General features: G+C 43.4%; 1 protein-coding gene and 1 long non-coding RNA gene across 3 annotated transcripts in view; one reads left to right on the forward strand and one right to left on the reverse strand.

Moving 5' to 3' along the window:
- Positions 1-242: 242 nt before the first annotated feature.
- dgat1b (diacylglycerol O-acyltransferase 1b) lies at positions 243-21,914 on the reverse strand. Of its 2 annotated transcripts, none has more exons than XM_061081963.1 (17): positions 21,566-21,914; positions 19,324-19,414; positions 17,965-18,005; positions 17,114-17,199; positions 13,160-13,212; positions 12,632-12,737; positions 9,662-9,790; positions 9,231-9,299; positions 8,950-9,053; positions 8,671-8,709; positions 8,523-8,564; positions 8,371-8,415; positions 7,954-8,066; positions 7,394-7,459; positions 6,406-6,493; positions 6,187-6,249; positions 243-439 (listed from the first exon to the last, which is right to left on the reverse strand). In XM_061081963.1, the coding sequence occupies exons 1-17, from the start codon at positions 21,793-21,795 to the stop codon at positions 290-292; spliced, it is 1,515 nt and encodes a 504-aa protein (XP_060937946.1). In that variant the 5' UTR covers positions 21,796-21,914; the 3' UTR covers positions 243-289. The 2 variants fall into 2 exon arrangements, with proteins under 2 accessions (XP_060937946.1, XP_060937947.1); XM_061081964.1 differs by lacking the exon at positions 243-439 and adding an exon at positions 5,491-5,678.
- Positions 21,486-22,837, forward strand: part of LOC133014698 (uncharacterized) — a 93,612-nt gene continuing 92,260 nt past the window's right edge. The window contains exon 1 of the long non-coding RNA XR_009681475.1: positions 21,486-22,001. This is a non-coding gene — a long non-coding RNA (uncharacterized LOC133014698). The remainder of the gene's footprint in view (positions 22,002-22,837) is intronic.

Genomic DNA, 22,837 nt, shown 5'->3' on the forward strand with positions numbered 1-22,837 from the left:
TGTTCCCAGCAGGGAGAAACCAAAGCCAATGGGTCTAATGTAAACATGCTGTCATCATGATCATGTTGCAGCAGACTTGATCAGCTCATCCTGACAGTATTCATTTTCTGTAGCGCAGACAAGTCGTATTTATGAGATACAGGCAGAAGAAGAGAGAGACAAAGAAGCTGCACGTGGTTTGTTTGTGTGTGTGTGTGTGTGTGTGTGTGTGTGTGTGTGTGTGTGTGTGTGTGTGTGTGTGTGTGTGTGTGTGTGTGTGTGTGTGTGTGTGTGTGTGTGTGTGTGTGCATCAGTCAGCCTCCTGACTGTGCTGCATGACATAATAGTCATGGACGTACATCAAGACGGCAAACGGCTGACCGAGGATGAGGGACATCCACACTGCAGCGTTGCCGTAGTTACCGCGCAGGAAGCGCCCGACAAACCAGGCGAATGGAAGCTGATGAGTGAATAAAAAAAAGCGAATTAAATAAACACAGTGGGTGATTGTGTTTCTTTTAATGACTAATTACAGGTGGGGTGTCCAGATTCCTCTCGTCTGAGGTGTATGACTCAGCACACATGATTAAAAAACTAACACAGTCAGCAAAAGAACAAGAGGCACTTACACAGTATTACCTATTGTTCCCCCATATTCCCCCACGATACATCAAACATGCCCTGCACTGCCACTGAGGCCATTAATTACCTTAATGATAGTGGAGCCAAGGCCAAACACTGAGAACACCTTTTAAAATATCCCACAGGAACATCATCCACAACACATATGATTGAGCTGCACTAATGAACTATTTAATCAATGTCTTGTGATGGCCCAGCCTGTCAGCCGTGCCACACATGGCTGAGGACAGCCAGGCAGAGGCAATCCAGAGGCGTGGTGTTGGAGGGGCGGTACTACCCCAGGGGATCCTCCTGGAGAGCTCCTCCCCTCCCAGGTGTCTCTTGTTGTCTCTCACAGGTGGACTGAGTCAAGAGGCAATCAGGAGCCCTTTAAAAAACAGAGGAAATGGGACCAGAGTCTCTTGAGCCACTGAGGGAGTAGGAACCAGACACTTTCAAAAGGAGTCTCAGGGTAAGAGGCCAACGGCCTGCCTGTTTATCAGATGAAGAGGATTAACTGCTGTCTTTCTCTCTCGTTGCCATCAGGAAGAGCCCGCTGGAGCCCCAGACCCCAACTGCCAGACCGGCAAAACTATTTGATTTATCTTTATGCGCCCTCCTCCCTTTTCCCTGTCAGTTGTAAATAAACGCCTAATTTCGATTTACCACACACCCCCGTGTCTGACTGCTCTGTTTCCAGTTTGCATACCCACTGTTCTCCTCTTGCAAGGCCGGGCTCCCACATATGGTGGAGAATGCGGGCAGACTGAGTCTTCGCTATCAGTGGGTATACAGAGTTGGAATAGAGCACGTCTGATCGGAAGAGAAGGTCAACCATGGAAGAGATCCTGAGAGCCATTCTGGACTCCCAAGCCACTCTGCAGACAGCTGTGGTAGAGCTGTGTAGAGCAACAGGAAAAACGGAAGAGCGGAAACCAAGAGAGGTGCTGACTAAACTGACGCAAGATGATGACGTCGAGACCTATCTTACGCTGTTTGAAAGGACAGCAACGAGAGAGAAATGGCCAAAAGCAGAATGGGCGAACATCCTTATGCCTTTCCTGACCGGCGAAGCTCAGAAAGCCTGTCGAGATCTTTCAGCTGCAGAGGCTGTGAGTTATGATAAGGTAAAGACTGCCATCCTAGGCCAATATGGACTTAGCCTCCCCGCCAAAGCACAGCGAGTGCATGACTGGAGCTACGACCCTGCTCTCCCCGTCCGGGCACAGGTGATGGGGCTAGTCCGTCACACCAGGAGCTGGCTGGAAGAAGCAGAAGGGCCGCCCATAGTGGACAGAGTGGTGATTGACCGGTGTACAAGAGGCTTGCCAAATGACATCAAGAGGTATGTCGCCCAGCAGGGGCCTCCCAATGTGAACACATTAATAGCCTTAATAGAAAATCACCGAGTGATGGCTAATCTGATGCGGTCAGAAAACAAGCCAAACAATTATAAAGCCAAGACAGAGAGAGAGATGGTAGGCAAAGCTGTCAGTTCCCCACCAGCCCGAACGCCCCCTGGCTGGACCGGACCAGCTGCGAGACGAACCCAGTGGCCTCCTCCAATCCCACGATGTTTTTCCTGTGGCAGAGAGGGACACCTAGCCAGAGAGTGTCCGGATCGGGATGAGCCGATGCCGACAGCTGGGTCTACCGACAACAAGGGTCTCTACTGCCACCACCTCACTACCTGTTGGGCCCATGAGGGAGCACCAGCCCCAAGGTTTCCGGTGAAGATTGCAGGGAGAGACACAGAGGCCCTCTTGGACTCCGGAAATATGGTTTCTCTCGTTCGACCACAATTCGCCAGTGCCCCCTGGGGTGAAGAGATGGCCGTGTCCTGCATCCATGGGGATACCCGGAAGTATCCAACCTCCAAAATCCAAGTAATCACTCCTCGAGGACGATTCACTCTGCAGGTTGGGGTAGTCGAGCAACTGCCGGTGCCTGTGCTTTTCGGCCGGGACAGCCCCCTCTTCTCCCGCTACTGGCCCGCGGAGGCAATGGACCCAAAATGGCAAACCAGAAGACGACCGGAGAAGAAGAGAAAGTCTTCCGTAGCTCGCCCCGCCTGGGCAGCAGTATCCCCCGATGGCAGCCCAGCAGAAACTACTAATGACGACAGGGAGGAAGCCGTCCACACCCAGACCACAGCAACAGACCCCGAACGGGCAGCGGAGATGGAGCCCCTGGAAGACATACAATCAGACGAGATGTTCTCTCAATTCCCGGAAGTTGAAATGGAGGGAGGACTCAGGCCAGGACAATTCGGCTCGGCCCAGCTGCAGGATCCCAACCTAACCCAAGCCTGGAGAGACGTCCAAGTAATGGAGGGTCAAAAGCAGGCTGGGGTGAGTCAAGTGTCTTTTCCACATTTCATGATCAAGAATAAGCTGTTATACCGAGTAACCAAAAAGAACTCTGATATCTGTGAACAGTTGCTTATCCCCAAAGAGTATGCTTCCAAAGTGTTGTACCTAGCCCACTCCCACTTACTAGGGGCACATTTGGGGAGGGAGAAGACGTATGAACGTGTTCTCAGCCGTTTCTACTGGCCGGGAGTCAAAAGGGCCGTGGAGGACTACTGCAGACATTGTGCCGAGTGTCAAATCAACTCCCCAAAGGTAGAGTACCGAAACCCTCTGATACCCCTCCCCATTATTGAAACACCCTTTAGCAGGATTGCCATGGACATAGTTGGGCCCTTACCGAAATCTAGCCGTGGCCACCGCTATATTCTAGTTATACTGGACTACGCAACCCGTTACCCGGAGGCCATTCCTCTACGGTCTGCTACGGGGAAGGTGGTCGCCAGAGAGATGTTTCTGCTCTTCAGTAGAGTAGGCCTGCCGGATGGGATCCTTACAGACCAAGGGTCCTGCTTTATGTCCAAAGTGATGAAATGTCTGTGCCAAAGTCTAAAGGTGAGACAAATCAGAACCTCCGTCTATCACCCTCAGACAGATGGACTTGTAGAGAGGTTTAACAAAACTCTAAAACACATGCTGCGCAAGGTGATCGATATTGATGGGAAGAACTGGGACCAACTCCTGCCATATATTCTATTCTCTATACGGGAAGTACCCCAGGGTTCGACTGGTTTCTCACCGTTTGAGCTTCTGTACGGTCGGAGACCCCGGGGTTTGCTGGATGTTGCCAAGGAAGCCTGGGAGCAGCAGCCGTCCACCCAGCGCAGCATCGTGGAGCACGTGGAGCAAATGCACCACCGAATGACCCAAGTCTGGCCATTAGTCCGGGAGCACATGCAGCAAGCCCAAGCGCAACAAGCAAAGGTATACAACCGGGGAGCCCAGGTGAGAGAGTTCAAACCTGGAGACAAGGTAATGGTTTTACTTCCAACAAATGATTGCAAGTTTTTAGCCAAGTGGCAAGGGCCTTATGAAATACTGGAACGGGTGGGGCCTGTGAATTATCGTGTACGGCAGACAGGCCGTAGGAAAGACAAACAACTTTACCATGTAAATTTGCTGAAGCCATGGCATGAGCCTCTCCCTGTCCCCTCTAATGTCCTTCTAGCTAACCTGCCTCCCCAGGTCCTCTCGCCAGTGAACATGAGTGACCAGCTGTCATCCAGGCAAGGACAAGATCTCCGAGAACTGCTCGATAGAAACAGAGATGTCTTCTCCGAGGCCCCGGGTCGAACAACAGCCATCGCCCATGACATCAGAACAGAGCCGGGAAAGATAGTAAGGCTACGACCATACCGAATCCCAGAGGCCAGACGGGAGGCCATCAGAAAGGAGGTGAGGAAAATGCTTGACCTTGGGGTGGTGGAGGAGTCACACAGTGCCTGGTCCAGTCCGATAGTCCTTGTTGGGAAGCCGGATGGCAGCATTAGGTTCTGCAATGACTATAGAAAGTTAAACTCACCCCACAAGCAAGGGAGAAGACAGCTTTCTCAACGCCAGACGGCGCTTTCCACTATCGAGTCCTCCCGTTTGGTCTTCATGGAGCCCCGGCAACGTTCCAGAGGCTCATGGATAAAGTGCTCCGGCCACACCAGGCCTACGCTGCGGCGTATCTGGACGACATTGTAATCCACAGCACGTCATGGGAGAACCATCTGCAGCACCTAGCAGCTGTTCTCCAGGCCTTACGAGAGGCGGGACTGACAGCCAACCCTGCAAAGTGCTGCCTCGCCCTGGAGGAGGCGAATTACCTTGGGTACACTGTCGGACGAGGAAATGTGAAACCCCAGGTAAAGAAGGTGGATGCCATAACAACCTGGCCCCAACCCCAGACAAAACGTCAGGTGAGAACCTTTCTAGGGGTTATTGGGGTATTACAGACAATTCATCCCTAACTTTGCCTCTTTAGCGGCCCCCTTACATGAACTGACAAACAAAAGTGCATCCAACCGGGTGAAGTGGACGGAACAGACACAGCTGGCCTTCCATGCCTTGAAGAAAGCCCTCTGCAGCGAAACCATGCTACACACCCCCGACTTCGGCAAGAGGTTTGTACTTCAAACAGACGCGTCAGAGGTAGGCCTTGGTGCAGTCCTGTCCCAAGTACATGATGGATGTGAATACCCCATAACCTTTGTAAGCCGCAAACTGCTTCCCCATGAGAAGAATTATGCAACAATAGAAAAGGAATGTCTAGCTGTTAAATGGGCGATAGACAAACTAAGATATCACCTACTGGGTCGAGAGTTTACATTGGTCACTGACCACGCCCCACTGAACTGGATGGCCTTCAACAAAGATAGGAATGCCAGAATAACCCGTTGGTTTCTACACTTACAGGACTTTAAGTTTACAGTGGAACACAGAGCCGGAAGGCTGCATGGGAACGCTGATGCCATGTCGAGAAGGGACGACTGCCTGTGGTCGGCCGCTCCCCACCGTGGATCGGAGCTGAGGGGGGGGGTATGTGATGGCCCAGCCTGTCAGCCGTGCCACACATGGCTGAGGACAGCCAGGCAGAGGCAATCCAGAGGCGTGGTGTTGGAGGGGCGGTACTACCCCAGGGGATCCTCCTGGAGAGCTCCTCCCCTCCCAGGTGTCTCTTGTTGTCTCTCACAGGTGGACTGAGTCAAGAGGCAATCAGGAGCCCTTTAAAAACCAGAGGAAATGGGACCAGAGTCTCTTGAGCCACTGAGGGAGTAGGAACCAGACGCTTTCAAAAGGAGTCTCAGGGTAAGAGGCCAACGGCCTGCCTGTTTATCAGATGAAGAGGATTAACTGCTGTCTTTCTCTCTCGTTGCCATCAGGAAGAGCCCGCTGGAGCCCCAGACCCCAACTGCCAGACCGGCAAAACTATTTGATTTATCTTTATGCGCCCTCCTCCCTTTTCCCTATCAGTTGTAAATAAACGCCTAATTTTGATTTACCACACACCCCCGTGTCTGACTGCTCTGTTTCCAGTTTGCATACCCACTGTTCTCCTCTTGCAAGGCCGGGCTCCCACAGTCTCACTACCTCCAACCCATCTATACCAGCTTTTAACCTTTTCACATGTTAAAAAGTTATATCAGAAACAAGAAAACACTTTTAAATATAATGTCCTTTAAAGGTTTGCTCTGTAAGTTCAACATCAGCTAAATGAGGTGTTGGGTCTTACCTGCACCATCATGCCCATGAAGGCCCAGAGTCGGAACATCCTGAGAGGAACACTCAGCAGGTACTGACACACAGAGACAGACAGGAAACAGAACAGGGGCATGTTAGAGATCTGATGGAGGGGGAGACTAAAACTCTAATATCAGGCAGAGGTTACTAAAGACTGAGACGAGTCTACAGTAGAATATCACGGAAAGTTGTTATGGTCCTCAGCTCTTACCTCGTGGAAGAAAGCCGACAAGAAGAAGACAGCTGATTGGCTGATCATTTTACTAAATCCTCTCCTCAGCAGCGGCTTGTAAAAGTGGCTGAAAAACAGGCAGAGAGACGAAAATTATGAATCTACATCTCGATAAGTTTATTTTTCAAGCTTTCTACTTCCCTTAGTCCAAAACCCACTGATATTCACTTTCCTATCATATATGACACTTATATACATATCTATTTTTTTACAATTATCTTATTATTGACTAAATGATTTGTCAAGAAAATACTTGGCAGAATGATGGGAACGGGAATGTGGACCAGAGTGTAGCTTTGGCTGCATTTTTCTGTCAGAACCTGTTCAAACCCGAGAGGAAACTAACTGAGTCTGACCCAAACCCAACATATATTTATTTTTATCAAACTTATTTTAAAGAATGAACAAAATGTACTGCCATACACAATAAGAAATAAAAGTGATGTGGTATAAATGAGAATCTATTTGGCGCTCAGCCCCCTCGTTATGTTGTCAAGGCTGAAAGGGGGCGTATATAGTATAGATCACCCCCTGGGGTCTTGACACTGGGGGTCATTAAAAGGGATCGGAAAGTTTAAAAATAATCAGCCCAGCCAACTATAGTTTTAACATGTTGTTCTGAAGCCGGCCTGGCTTGGGTCAGGTATCCACACTCAAATATGGGCAGAAACATTTTGTTACTACTCCGACACAAATAGTAGAAAGTCATTTACCATTTTATTTTGCTGCCGTCTAAAATTTTGAAGCGTCTTCTTACCTGACAGGAAGTCAAAGTAAGTAGTCCCTAAAAAGCCTTTTATTTACTTATGTGCCTGGCTGTGAACACTCTCTCACAGCCTGATGAATCGCTCCCCCACATACATCAGCCCTGACTGCTTAAGTCTTTTCTCCCTGCATCAAACCTCCTGCGTTCACTTTGATAAATTTCGTCTCTTCCCCTCGATGTGTTAGTGTGCGAGTAACCTACCGTAGACACCACTTGTGTACAGGGATGTTCCAGTTTTGCCAGAAATATGTCACAGTCTCAGAGTTCCTGAAAGAGGAGTCAGCAAATAAGAGTGATGAAGCACTACAGGCTCTAAATAACGGGTCAGTGGCTGTTTGATTAATGTTGATGGATATGAAAAACTCTAAAAACTGTATTGACACATGGGAAAAGAGGAAATTATCCTCAAGTACACTAAGTGATGAAATTTGCTTTAATCAGTAAATGACAATAATAAAAGAATGCTTAAAAAATGTAATTTTTCAGTAAAACTATTTCATTCAAAGTTTCACAAAACATTTTGTAACTGCGTTGTCTGCATTCACATTCCTCTACTGCACAGTGTGAGTGATGTGTGATAAAGTGCTTCAATGTATGACTGGGTAAATGGAAAAACTACACTGTAAAGTGCTTTGAGTGGTCATCAAGCGCTATATAAAAAGAGAGATTTACCATTTACAAGCAAAAAGCAGTGCGTGCAGTGACCCTGAGCAGAACACACCCAGGCAGCACACCTCACAAACACAGTCGCACAAACGTACCACCAGTCCCTGTAAAACTCTCTGTCTCCAAAGCACAGCAGCTCGGCAGTGAAGTTCATCGACGAGTGGAAGAACCAGTAGAAAAACATGAGCCACAGCAGGTGATTAGGAACCTGGAGGGTGTATGAGAATATAAAACTGTGACTGAGAGACATTTAGAAGAGGATAAAAGTACAAATAAAAGCCTCATGCTAAAATGTTCTTCCCCACATTCTCAACCATAGTCACCATATACATGATTGTGTGAAGGATGCAGTGTGTAACCAATGTTATCCTTCATTTTGGAAAAAATGTGACTGTGTAGTAGTTTTTACTATGTTTTAACCTGATCTTCCACAGGAAATGAATTTAAATTCCAACAAACAACATGAACAAAGGTTGTGGAAATGTCGATGCACATGTTTGGTGTTTATTCACAGCTAATCGCAGGAGTCTCTCAGTCATTAAGGACAGATCCATGTCCTGGTGGAGAAAAGAGGAGAGGAGAGACCCATAGGTTAACTAATGAGGCACAGCAGCACTTTGCATCTGAAAACAACCACATCCCAAAATATTCTGTGCAGTCTCACCTCCAGTGGTTTCATGGAGCTTGCAATGACGGGAATCATCCACTGAAAGAGAAAAAGAAGAAAAGATAGACAATGCAAGATTAGAGTTATTGTCCATGGTTGTTTATTCAGACTATATCATCATACATCAGTTTTGGTTTGACTGTACCTGCTGCGTGAGACCAACTAACATCTGGGTGAAGAACAGCTGGGGGGAAAGACACATTCATAAAGTGAGTAACGTTTTTTCACAGATACATTTTTTTAACAACAAAATCTGGTAAATTAGATAGAGAAGCGTATATAACAACATGAGACAGGAAATTGAACAGAGACAGTTTGCGTGTCTCCTAGGCACTAATGTTGTCTTTTTTTTGCCCTGAACATATGGCTTCAGTGAATGTAAGTGTTTTTTGGGGGCTGTTGCTGATTTGAAACATTTCCTCACCATTTCAGACAATCTCCTCAGGAGGAAACCCATGCGAATCTTCGGAGAGCGAGGGAAGTTGAGCTCGTAGCACAGAGTCGGAGCAAGGACAAAATAATACATGTCTGGAGAGACAGAGAGGAGGTCAGTGTGATGATAAAAGTGATACATGACAGAAACACGACCTGTAGACCTTTATGACAGCCGACAGTTTGACATGAAACAACAGGTAATCCCTGCGTTAGCAACTATTTCATGTCAAAAAAACAGCTGTGAAAAAAAAAGATAGAAAGCTGCAGTACCTCTGATGGTGAGGTTGCCAGGATAACACACCATTTGGTCACCTCTGTTGAAATGCTGTGATGTGGGACCTGTGGGATGAATTTATACACACACACATATGCTTCATATAGTGACACTTAAAATAACGTGTTCTGTAATATTTAATTTCATGGCTCATTACATACAAATAGAGCGAAAACCTGACCTTTAAATGCCATTAATCATTAAAAAGAAAAAAAAATGTAGTCAGCTGTCAATTTATCTAAAATCTTATTCTAATAAAATTTCAATTGTACTGTTTGCGAGAACAACAATATTTTAGGGCTGCTGTTTCACAATTCTGCCATAAGATGTCACCATAACAGCATGATATGGGAACATGGAGGACCCTCTGGATGAGGGAGATTCACAGAAGCTATGGTGTGTGTCTGTGTGTGTTTGTGCGACTTACAAGACATCGACCTGACCAGCTTCTTGGCCTTGACAGAACTCAACTCTCTGCACCACATGTTGACGTCCTTGTAGGAGTAGAGCTTCAGGAGGAGAATGGTGTAAACACCAAGTGCAAACACGCCACCAACTGATGGGGGGGGGTAGAGAGAGGAAGTCATATTTAAATTGTGTTATGGATGCGGCTGTAGAATAAAAACATGCAATCAGCGGATAGACTGCGAGGATGTAAAAAGAGATGAGGAAAAGAAATAAGGGAAAGACTATGGAGGGCAAAAAATAGTCCAGAGGAAGGGATAGATGGAAAGAGAAGAAGAAAGCGAAGAAACAATAAGAGATGAAGGATGACAGGAGAGACTGGGGCAGGATGTAGAGCAAGAGAAAACAAATGGAGAGAAAGGAGGATTTAAAAAATGGAAAATGGAGGGAAAGAGAGGTCGTCACTTGATCTTGAACAAACAGCTCAACAAGCCCAGTAAAATAAATTAACTCATCTCAAAGTAAGAGAGCAGTGAGAGCTAGTTGTTTACCACTGTGTGTTTGTGTGTGTGTGTCAGTGTTTATTGGTTGATAAGGGAAAACTGATTAGAAGGAGATTATTAGGCATCTTTTGAGAATCTTGAGCACACACACGCACGAGCACACACACACACACTCCAACTGAGTAGTTTCCCTCCAAACAGATCATGTGGATCATGCTGAGCAAAGAGAAAAACACACACCATCATACATGCACTAACAAAATCATACCTGTGAGCAAACTGCACATATGAGGTAAGAAACGGTTGCCTACAGGATGAGGTGCAGATCAAACCCCACAGCAGATCTCATCCATTAACCATCTGTCTCTTGGCTCAATGTGGCCACCAGACAGTTACTGAACACAGTGATAATAAACACACAAGAGCCAATAATCATCCACCACAATTATACAGTTTGTCAGGGATTTTGATAAATTCTGCTTGGTTGACTTTGTGTTTTTTTGTATTGTGACTGTCATGATGATTCACTGATTTAAAATCATCACTCTTCATTTTCTACTAAAAGACATGCCTGTCCTCTTTGGGGAGATTGGTGTAAAAGGTTCAAAGTGGTTCCACTCTCAGACCAACCAGGCTCAGCTCCATCTGGCAACGTGCGTCCTACTGCACATACCTCAGATGCCAAGCTAACATCTCACGCCTCAACTGTAAAAAATGGAGGAGTGTCCAGTTTTGGAACTTAAGATGATTAATTCAAATGACATTGGCACTGACTGACATTTCTCATTGAATATATAATGTTAAAGACGCCAAAAACATGTTTTTTGCGGTCACCGTGACTTTGACCTTGGACCAACCAGATCCAGTCAGTTCATCCTTGAGTTGAACGGAGTATTTGAGATATCACTGGGATGAACAGACAAAAACACAAAGCCTCCTTCGCAGTCAGTACGGAGGCATAAAACTTGTTGAGTTAATTTCCTTTCCCACAATTATTTTCCTTCATTTTGAATTGTTGCTCTCTCAGTCAGTGTCTTCATGTGTTATCTCTAAGGATACTTCTAATGTTCAATGAACAGAGCATTACAGTGTGTTTTACACCATCTTGCAAAACACATTCCGCGCATCAAACTTGCCCGATGAAGAAACAGCAAAGAAAGAGGAAATAATGAAATAATGGAAGCAGAGAACAGTTCTGCTTCACCACTACAGTGTTCCTCAAAAGAAAAGTAACATGATTTAAAATGAACATTGATATCAGATCCTGTATCTCTACTTCATATATGCTATGTATGAATACTAGTCACATACTCAGGGACTATTCCCACACCCACACACACCTGTGCATACACACACCTGCCCTCTGTAATTGCCCTTCCTGTGTGAACAGCAGCGCAGAGAGAACAGACAGACAGATGGACTGACTCCTTTACTCCTTCACCTCCCGGGGAGAGAACATATGAGAGGAGAGGAGAGGTAAAGGAAGAGGAGAGTTTACCCAAATGGGAGATCTTTCTAAATTAACACTAAAATATGTGCCTGATCACATTGATAAATCATTATCTGTCTCATGGTTGTGGTAAAGTTGGCAAGTGAGGACATTAGGGGGTGAAATTTTTTTTTATAAGCATTGCACCTTTAATGCTCCGAGTAAGTGCCTCAAAGTATTTTTTATAAGTCATTATATATTGAACTAAAAGGAAACCGTCTGCTTATGAAACCACATTTCGATTCACTTATCTCGATCTGCACCAAATTTCTCACACTCAGAGATTCATTTCATCAATATCCATGAATCATTTTCAGATAAATCAAGGCAAATGGTGTAAAATGCTCTATTTCTTAAAGAAAGTGTGAAGAAATTCCTGGATCTGACCCCTGATCTGAATCCACAACAAAATGTAATGGTTTCTTCCCCAATCCGTTCAGTCGCTGCTCAATACACAAATGTCCATGAAAACAGAACATTCGTGGTGGAGGTAATCATGTAGTGTACAGTATCTTAGTGAAGAGCATGGTTTGTCGAGGTGGTTATATTTTGTGTCGTCATGTAGCCTGATGAGGACAGAAGAAGGTGACCTTTGGATGAGCCTCTCCTCTCTCCTCTCTCCTCTCTCCTCTCTCCTCTTTCCTCTTTCCTCTCCCCTCTCTCCTCTCATCTGAGCCAGCTGGAAATAATCCTGTCATGACCAACTGCTCCATTACCACTAACCGATTCCAATTACGTCTCTGTACAAGACGTGTCTTTTACTGCACTAACTGGTCAACTGTTTCTCTGAAGGGCAGGGACGTGAATGTGCCCTTAATCTTCATTACAATCACATTATTTTCTGTTTTATACCCATGGGTACATTGTAAACCACCAATGAATAGATAATGGCGCAGCTGCATAATAGGTGCTACGGTCACAGTCACTGTCTTGGTTATGCAGAGTCGTTTGCAGCGAGCAGTCAGAGGCGGCATTTTAATAACAGCGAGAAACACTTTACCTGGGGTCACGGAGGGGACCAGCAGGATCACTGCAGCGGGGAATGTTAGAATGACTGCCATGTTAATGCAGTGGACCAGAAATCCCACAGGTTCACTGAATGAACTCTGAGTAGAAAATGAGAGAGGGGGCAGCAGGAGGTTTTATGTTAAATCTTAAAAACCAGTCAGATGTCCTGCTTTAGAATACATCAGCGAAACATAAAACACTTTGAAGCATTTGTTTACCCGGCCTTTGAGAACTGGAGTAAAACAGAACTACATTTAGAGTTACGGTGGCCTAGTAAAGTTTTAAAAGGCTCATAATGTTCCATGTGCATGCCAAGCAGACAGAGCATAACTGAATATGTCCTAAATACAGATGGTGAAACTAATTTCCCATTTAACATATGCAGATGCAGTCGGGGAAGGTCGGTCAGTTTTAGAGACATAATCCCTCCTGGGTGTTGGGGGAAAGCTTTGAATTCAACAGTTCAGCTCAAATCCACAGCGCTTTGGTATTAAAGTGCAACAAGGGTTTCTCCACTCACCTTCGACAGCTGCCGCTCGGTGTACAGAGCCACCAGAATGAACACGTTGGACACTGTCAAAAACACAAAGAGAGGCTGGGGTCAGTTCATCAAAAACACTTTATTTCTTCGTACAGTCACTTCTGTTGGATTCCAGCGGGGTTGCCAGACAATGAAACTTTTTCTTTAGAGGTATACATCAGTCTTACTCTTAATACTACTCATGTTTGAGTGTGTGTACAATTGTAAATGGTAAGTGCTCTATATGTATATAGAGCTTTTCTCCTCATCTTGATGACCACTTAAAGCCATTTAAAGCCCCTTTGAAATTGAGGTAAAAAAGGGTCTAGTCGTAAATGTAAAAGTTGAGACAAGAGCTGAATTTCAAGAGCCAACTCCCAAGTTCCTGGGACAACTGTGATTGCAGCAACACTATGTTGTGTGTTGTTCCTCGTTGGTCTCCAAACTGTTCTGTTTTCTCCACATGCAGAACATAATTTTGACAGCCCAGGAGGTTATGTTGCCGCCTGCATTTCCAAAGACTACACAACCGGTTGGGTAGCTGTAGAGGGGTGGGGCATGACCCAAGGGAGAACACACAGAATTTTGGTGCGGATCTGAATGAGGGGGAGCGGCTCCAGGAATTTTGACCAAATGAATTTAAATGTGGTTTCATAAGGGGACTGTTAGGCCTTGGCAGAGGTGTAGATCCTACCGAGTTCCCTCTTAGTTAGATTATAAATTGATAGACATTTAGAATCATAGGTGCAAAAGACTGGAGCTCAACCTAATTCGACTTGTTTAGTCTTGAACCTGCAGCACTGGTTTTGGCTTTTCAAATGCCTTTTTCGCAACACCCAAGCAGAGAGTGAAGAAAGAACTTGCTTTGTTACTATCAGCTACAATATCCACAAAGCAGCAGTTTATATTGGCCCAAAAGCAGTTCAACAGGTTTTGCACCGCCAAGTTTCTTTCTTCAATATACACTTTATTATGCATCAGTTGTGGCCACAAACCCTGATTCAGTGAGGTGTGAATTTGGCAGCAGTATCAGGTTAAATTGCAGGGAAACTGATTGCTGAACGAACTTGAAGAATCCACTGATACGTCAACTGCTCATTACCCTGACTAGACTAGACTGAGCCACACATAATTGCAGCAATTGTTCCATTTTAAGACCCTAATCAGAGCATTAGCATGTCAATCCATCTAATGTGGAGAGCACAGATGTGTAAACTGACAAGGTTTTTGATTTGTGCACATTATCCTGTCATCGGTGAAACTACCCAGCAGCATTATGATTCCAAATCAAAGTCTTTAATGGTTCAGTCAAAGGCCTCAAAGATACAACACTTTTTGGTGACAGTGCACTAAACTGGCTCATCATGCACACAAGTGAAAATATTCTAATTCAACCTGCCATCATTTACAATTAGTTAGTTTTCTTCACTTGTTTTCTGAAAAGATTCTCAATATAGTTAAATGAGATTCTGTATCAAGGCAAAAATAACATTTTACATTACCCTTAACACCTTATGATAAAACTCACATAGTTAGGAGATCAGCTTCCTGTACTGTTTGTGTGTGAAGCACTTTGTAACCTTGTTTAGATAAGTGCCATACAAATAGAGTTATTATTATAAAAGTTATTATTATATTATATTTTTTTATAAACGTGGCTTTTAACATGGGGACAGATATGTATATTTAATAAATATTAAATTTAGAGCATCAGGAATTATTAAACTGTTACTGCTAAACATTGTAAATATGGTCCAAAAAGTAAAAAAAACGATTTTTACTAAATGTTATTTCATTTAATCTTTGACACAAGTTTTAGGGGAGTGGTCTTAACTTGAAAAGACTCAACTCATTAAAGCACAGCGATAAGAAGAATTTCACAGCGTGCTATTTCTAATGTGCTTTTTTAAATCTCTTTTGGAAACAGGCCTGCTCAGCATCTTTGACAAACACCAGCTACTTTACTCACTCATGCATCAAACTGAAACAAACAGCACCATTTAGCACCTGTTCAATGCCCATAAACTGTACACTAGGTATCTGCAGAGCAGCTTTTGGTGGACATTTCTAAAGCAGCACACTTATGATGGAGTGTAAAACCTTACATTAGAGTAAAATACATTTAGTCGAATGGTCATTCACAGGCCAGTTTCCTTTGCAAATGATACCCACTTGAACACCAGCCCTGTTCACAGCTGGCATCAACATGCTTCTCTCGGGATCCCTTCCTCGCTTTATATGAAAATAAACACATTCATCTTTTCTGTTTGCAAAGACCACATCTTTCTTGCTTTTAGCCCATCTGACTAAGACAGACGGGTCTGATCTCAGTGTGTGTGAGAGAAAGAGAGAGCAACAAGAGGCTGAGTGAATCAATATGCTGTGCTCAGCTCTACAGTGAAATAAGATTTTACTCATTTGAAATAGTTAAAAAAAAAATGAAAATCAATGTGTGGCAGTCAATGTTGATATTGCAACCACAAACAAATCAATATGACCTGTGGGAAACACGTAGAATTTTAAAAATATTTACGGTTCATTGTCCAACTGTAGCGGGTCGGAGGACGTCCGCTGAGTGAGTGGTCCGGGACATATTTGTGTTCACACGGCTGACAGAATGTGGCCACATGCAGCTCACACTGTTTCTGAATGAGTGAATGTGATGTTAGTGCGTCCTGGTCGCATTCATACATGTACTGAGAGCTGTCAACTTGTGATCAGATCAAAAGAGATGCCTGTTAGACAAACACTAACACTCGGCTGCTACGGATCCCAAACCATAGGACCTAGTTTAATGTCGTCAAAGCAGCGTGGGATCATGGGAGTCGTTGTCTTCACCACCATTGCAGGTGAAATCCTACCTGACGTGACTCAGCAGCAAATCATGTTCACATATGAGGTAATGTCTTAAAGTTTTATTAACGTTAAGCGGTAATGAATAATCGTGATCCTTTACGAGTGACCAATACAAACAGAGGAATCTATGTAACAAAGGTCTAGTCATTTAAATTTGAATGGAGATTTGTTTTCATATCTTTCAGGCATGAATATGAGTAATGAGTGGCCTCTGGGAATGAGGTCCTTCACTCCCCATGTCACTGTTAACAGGCTCTCACTCCCACCTGTCATTCACCGTAACTCACCCAGCCCTCTGTCTCTTTTCTCCTGCCTTGTGTCAATGCATCACTTTATATCAATTCCCTTTCTCATCCCTCTCCTTCTCTTTTCATTCCTGGCTTCTTTACCCTCTCTCCAACCCTCCCTGTACACAATCACCCACTTCATTTTCTCTTCCATAACTCTGCCTCTCCATGCCCCCCCTCTCCGCCCCAACGATCCCTCTCCCTCTCTTTTTTATCTCACCACCCCTCTCTGCAGCACGGCACCAGCATGCAGTATATAGAGCAGGTGATTGTCCCTCTGGAGACACTGTGAGCTGCACCACTGCAGACTTTCACTGCAACATGCCGTAAAAATAAACACTGGAAGAACTTTGAATATAGCATGTGCCCCTGTGTGTCTTAAAACAAGGCATCGACTGCAATGAGGCACATCCCACCGTCTGTGCTATACGATGTGGGGGAAAAAAGTTTTTACTGCTTTAAAATCGTTCCAATGGTATACATCACTTGAAATGGTTTGTTTAGGGGCACTGTCAGACATATTGGTACTCAGTTCCACAAAGCTGCATATGACTCCCACGCCTCTCCTATCATTTATTGAGGCTGCTGCTGTGGTCGGTTGTTCCAGTTTGAGAAATCTTTTTAGTCTTTTCTCCCTTTCAAGCTGCAGCTCTGCACCGCAGGTGACATTTTGAAGTGAGTCTTCCACCCCAGCTAAACTGATCATTATCAGATAATCATTCATATTAATTATTAACTGAAATCTTCCTCAAAGGAATATACTGCATTGTCTGCTTTTCATAGTGTTAATATTTGGGATAAGTTTACCTACCAATTACCAGGCACGCTGCTGGCCAGCTGTGGGGGTCCTTCAGAAACAAGGCAATCACCTCGATAGGGTCCACCAGTACACCGTATCTGACAAACAAGCAGATAAATAATTAAGAAAAGAGAAACAGCACATTTAAAAAAGGAGAAATCTAAATGAAGATGTATGAGTAAGCAGTTGGGATTGAGAAACTGATATTTAAAGCCAGTTAGTAAACAACCTGTTTACATTTCACAATACAAGAGATAAAAATACATTTTATTTGCACTTTAAAATATGCTGTATAATATAAAACAATAAAACAATTAAAAGCCACTTAATATAAAAACGTGTTTTACAAAGAGTTTTAAAAGTTAACATTGAGGTAGCTTGTCTGAGGGACAATTTGAATTTGGTCAGTTGCTTATAATTGACGGCAGATATAGATATTATCCCTATGGACTTTTTCTTAAATCAGACACTTGTCATAGCAGGAACAAAAGCCGAGTGTCTAGAAACATTAACAAGGTCTCTGCTCTCCTAAGAGACCCAGGAAGTCATTTCAATGAGCCATAGTGAAATGCATGCAGATCTTGGATTAATTATGACTTGTCAAAATATCTGCAATGAATAAAGGCGACTGTCAGAATAGAGGTCTTCGCAAAAAGGAGACTGTAAGAGGCGGAAGAAGTTTTTAACATTTTTACAACCCTGGTACAAATTTCCTGTTTCATGGCATATTTCATTTTCATAACATCATTGTAATCACTGTCTGAGAATGACACACTGGGTATTAAGCAGTGCAGGAAGCCTCTTGAAATAAGTGGTAATAATTTCTGTTAAAAAGACGAGACTAAGACTCCAGATGTACTCACCTCAAAAGGTTTTCTAAGAAGAGGCGAGCATTACTCAGCACCTAGAATAACACACAAAGGTTAGAGATATCACTGTTAAACTTCAATATGTTTGTTTTCATACAATAAATACTCCATGTTCTCATTTTATGTTTCTTTCATTCTTCACTGTCACTTTTCCCCTCCTAATTCAATGAACTTGTCCTTCCACATCAGTCCTCTCCTTGTCTAGGCTTTTCTCTCTCCCCCCACACTGTACATCCCATTCTTTTCTCTCCTCACCCCACTTTTCCCCTCTTCATCCTCCTCCCACCATTTTTTTTTATCTCTCACCCTCACTCTCCTTCCCTCTATATGGATTGTAATATCTCATTACCCAGCACAAAGGCTCTTTGCCTGGGCATGGTACAGAAGTTCAGTGAGAAAGAAGGAAAACCTCCTGCGATGAACACAAAACAAAATCTGTGTTCAAAGCCTGGATTAACAAAAGGCTTTGCTAGCTTCCTCTGCTCTCCTATTCTCTTGTATTCTGTCACCCGAGCACAGAGGAGTGAGCGCCCCACTAGATGTTGAGTTTAACATATATTACACTTGCTAATCATTAGCGCTGTCACTTTTTATTTGAAAATCAAACATCTGTTCGAATGTGAGGGAAAAGATGTAATGACCTGTAAGAATTCACAATTCACAGCCTACTGGCACAACAAACTGTATGAAGTAGGTTCCTTCAAATCCAGCAGAGGGCGCTCTACAACTTTATAATCTGCCTGACCTCTGACCTGCCTCAGTGACCTATCAGACAACTCAGGTTGTGATGTTCAGTTTTTTGCCCAAAAAATGGTGGACACTAGTGAGCAGAGCGGTCCTGAGTGAGGCGACAGAGGCAGCACAGACAAGAAGAGTAAGGATTTTGAGAAAATACAGATTGAACCAGAGGGTTTTGATGAGATTTATTTTATTTTGATCACCTCATGAAACATACTTTTTTTCGGAAAGCAAGTCTATTTCAAATACAACACCTTAGCAGATGTAATTTTCATATGAAGATCAAACTAATAACAGATAAACACAATAGTGCAACCTGCTGAATAAGAATCACTGTAAAGCCTGTGCTGCTGCAGTAAAACTATCACTATGTCGTACATGGTGGTTGTAGTTCTATTAAAAATAGACAACAACTAATTGTGAGGAAGTGAGATGCAAATATATTTTTAAACTGCAGAGAACTGGAACGACATGCAAATCTTACGTGTGCACCAATATATAAATCACCTTATTCAGACTACCACATGAGACTGAGTGTACGTCGTTCAAAAGGGGTTTTCAGAAAATTCTAAAATAGATCCTTGTGTTAAATGCAAGTTTTTATGTGTTTCTTACCAGCATCACCACACACCAATTGAGGATTCCTCTGTAGTTGTTGTAACCACTGGATGAACTCAGCAGCGACTCCTGTGTCTTGTGACAGCCACTACAATAGACAGAGGCATGGCTCATTCAAGGGTAATATGATCTTATTTTTTATTTACATGTGACACATGGCATATAATGTATGAAGATTGAAGGATTAATATGAGAAAAAAGAAGAGGTTGTTATATTTTGTCTACCTAAACTGACATCTGTGTTTGCTGTCAGCTCGAGTAAGAAGAAGAAGAAGAAGAAGAAGAAGAAGAAGAAGAAGAAGAAGGAGAAGGAGAAGAAGAAGAAGAAGAAGAAGAAGAAGAAGAAGAAGAAGAAGAAGAAGAAGATAAGAGTCAATAATTAGGTTCAGCGTTGGGGCACTTCTTCCATTATTGATCAGTAAGGGGCTGACCTTGCCTTTTTTTTAAACATACTTTTTAATGTTTTATTTCTCTTGGCAATACAAATATTAAAAAAACAGAATTTTAGGATTGTATCAAAAGCCAAGTCATTTTATCCACTAGTAAGCAAAGCAGGGAATATCCCCGAGCATAAGGCCAGAAATACTGATATGTAAAATGCATTCTTTGAGTTGCACAACTGACTTTATATGGAAGTGACTGGTGATCCAAGAGTTTAGAAGTCACCCATTTCATTTACGGGAGAATGACACGCATGTTATTGTCAATGAGGATGTGTCTTTATTTTCGTTCTAAATCAGCAGACCCCTTCTTTAGGCCTGTTTGTGTATGAGATGTAACTTATTCATATTATTAGCTGCTACAATGCTATTGGGATTTACATAGGCCGCAAGATAGTTACTCAAAGGAGATTTATTCATTATTTCATTCATTGAATTCTGCAAACATTTTCATAACCATAAATGGGAAGATGTCACAAAGGGGGGTGAGGGCATTTGGGAGGGCCACATTTGTTATGTTTGCAAGGCCACATTTAGCCCCTGGGACACTATTAACCCAACACTGACCTTCACCTTAAAACATTCTTAAACTAAGTATAAAGTAAATAAGGGACAATGGAGAATCATATTTACTCAGTTGCAGGAGTTGTGGTTAGGGCTGGGCAACATGGCCAAATGTTATATCAATATAAAAATATTCAGATAAGATCACATTTATCACAATTATCAGGAGAAATTTCACATCATAATGTCTTTTAAGATTAAAGACTGATTTTGCGTCTGAGTGAAGGTTGTGTTTTTCTTTATGGGCAGAATGACAAACACTTGATAAACAGCAAAACATCCATAAAGTTTCAAACCTCTTCACTGCGCTTACAAAAATAATATGTATTCATTTAAACTGAACTTTTGCTTTATTGGTATTGACTGAGTTGTATTGGGTTTCATGGAAGTGCCTTAGCAGATTTTTTTTAATAATTAAAACAACAATAGACTCACTTCTTTTACTTTAAGTAGGGCTGTATAAACATATGCTCACAGCTTAAACTGTGCTGTGTTAAGTGGGACAAAGTGCTGGCCTCAGGATGTTAAACTTGTCAGCCCACATTTCACTCCAGTTAATGGGATACGCCCCCCCTGATCAATAAAAAACATGCCCTACCTGAACTATGCAGACGTATCATTGAGTTAGCCACATAGATTAATTGCTAAAGTTTTAATAACTACATAGTTGAATTAAAGAGGGAAAACAGAAATATTATGAGCAGAGGCTTGTTGGACCGCATTTCACTCCAGTGTATGGGGCCCCTGTTAGACACGCCCCTGATCAGAAACATGGCCAATAAAGACAATTCTTAGCAAAATAGTGGGTTTGCCAGATATGCTTTATTTTTTAGCGTAGAAGCTTTAAAACTATTTACATGATAGAAAGTGTGAATGAAAGAGAAACACAGAAACATTAAGAGCAGAAGCTTGTTGGTCCATGTTTCACTCCAGTTTACGTGGCCCCCATTAGATACGCCCCTGATCCACAAAAAAGCCAATTGTGTCCTACTTTTCCAAAAACAGACATATAAGATTAGCCATGAATATTTGTTTTTTCAGAGTTGAAGTCTTTGAATGATCTACCTGAGTGAAAGTATGAATGAATGAGGAACACTGAAACAGAGGTTCTTAACCCGTCTCTGTGACCTTTAACCCGGACTAAAGTCCATCAACACCAGCTGCATCAGGTGGTAACTTCACCACTATAAAAACGTCCCTCGCCTCGAACTCTTCTGGAAGTTTCCCTCACTGACCTCAGGCGTTCACTCATGTCGTTCCTCCGGCTCCTCTTCTCGCTCTTGGCCGCCTCCTCCACCATGCTAGCACCACCAGCACCACCAGCTCCAGCAGCTCCCACGGTCACCGGGCTCTGACGGGCCGCCGCAGACCTCCCGTTCACCGGCTGCACACTCGAGCCTCTCCCGACCGTCGCCCTTTTCCGGCGGGACAGCAGCGGGGGCCCGACCGCGTCCGAGTCCCCCATGATGTTTCACACAGACGGGAAATGGAGAGGAGTTCACTTCAGCAGTTGACTCCGGGTAGGGGCATATCTGTTGATGTGGTGGCACGGTGGCCTGGAGGACAGGGAAGTGAAGGAACGATGCCAGACAAACAGCCCGCCCTGTGAGCAGCACGTTGACGTGGAGGAGGAGGGCGTGTCTCCGTGGAGCCACATGAGGTGAACCGAGGGTAACTGCTGACTCACACAAATACCCTTCATTCAGCTCTGCAGTAACACAGCAAACTGTGAATAGATCCATCTCTATCACTAAGCTCTGCTAGTAAAGTGACATGGTAATATACAGTCAATGGTTACTGCAAGTACAGTTTGATTTGACCTGGATTGACCTTAGTATGGTGGCTGAGAGAGCTCAACACTCTGCACAAGAAAGCACTGGCAAAAAGGAAAAGCATGTGCAAAACATAAAACAACTTCATCAATTTGAAGACACATATAATGCAAAAGTCACATTATATATGTAAACTTAAAGGCTGTTAGACGCCTCTATTTTTTTTCTATTGGGTTGATAGTTCTTGATAGAGTGGAGCTTATGGTTATAACACGTCTTTATCAGCAGATGCTGTTGGCTTCCTCTCTTATTTACTTACAATAACTCATTTAAACCACACAATTTGTGTTTTCTTAAATTGTGTGGTTTAAATTAATTAGTAGAGTAAATAAGAGAGGAAGCCAACAACATCTGCTGACAAAGACGTGTTATGATCGTAACCTCACTCTATCAAGAACTATCTACCCCAAAATAGAGACGTCTAACGGCCTTTAAGATTACATATATAATTCGATTAAATTTTATTTAATATACGTAATCTCAAGGTACTTTACGGTCAAGAAACCCTACAGTTCCGGCAATTATATGTGTGTCATCCATAGAAGAAAGGAAAAAAATCTCTAAATTGTTTCATCAGATTTACCTGGATCATAACAAAATAATATATTCAGCAAACGATAAAACAGTTGGATCTATGTTACAGTATATATATAGTTAAGTGTTAGTTTGATCTGA

This window comes from Limanda limanda, chromosome 11, assembly GCF_963576545.1.
Source record: "Limanda limanda chromosome 11, fLimLim1.1, whole genome shotgun sequence".
Lineage (NCBI taxonomy): Eukaryota > Metazoa > Chordata > Actinopteri > Pleuronectiformes > Pleuronectidae > Limanda > Limanda limanda.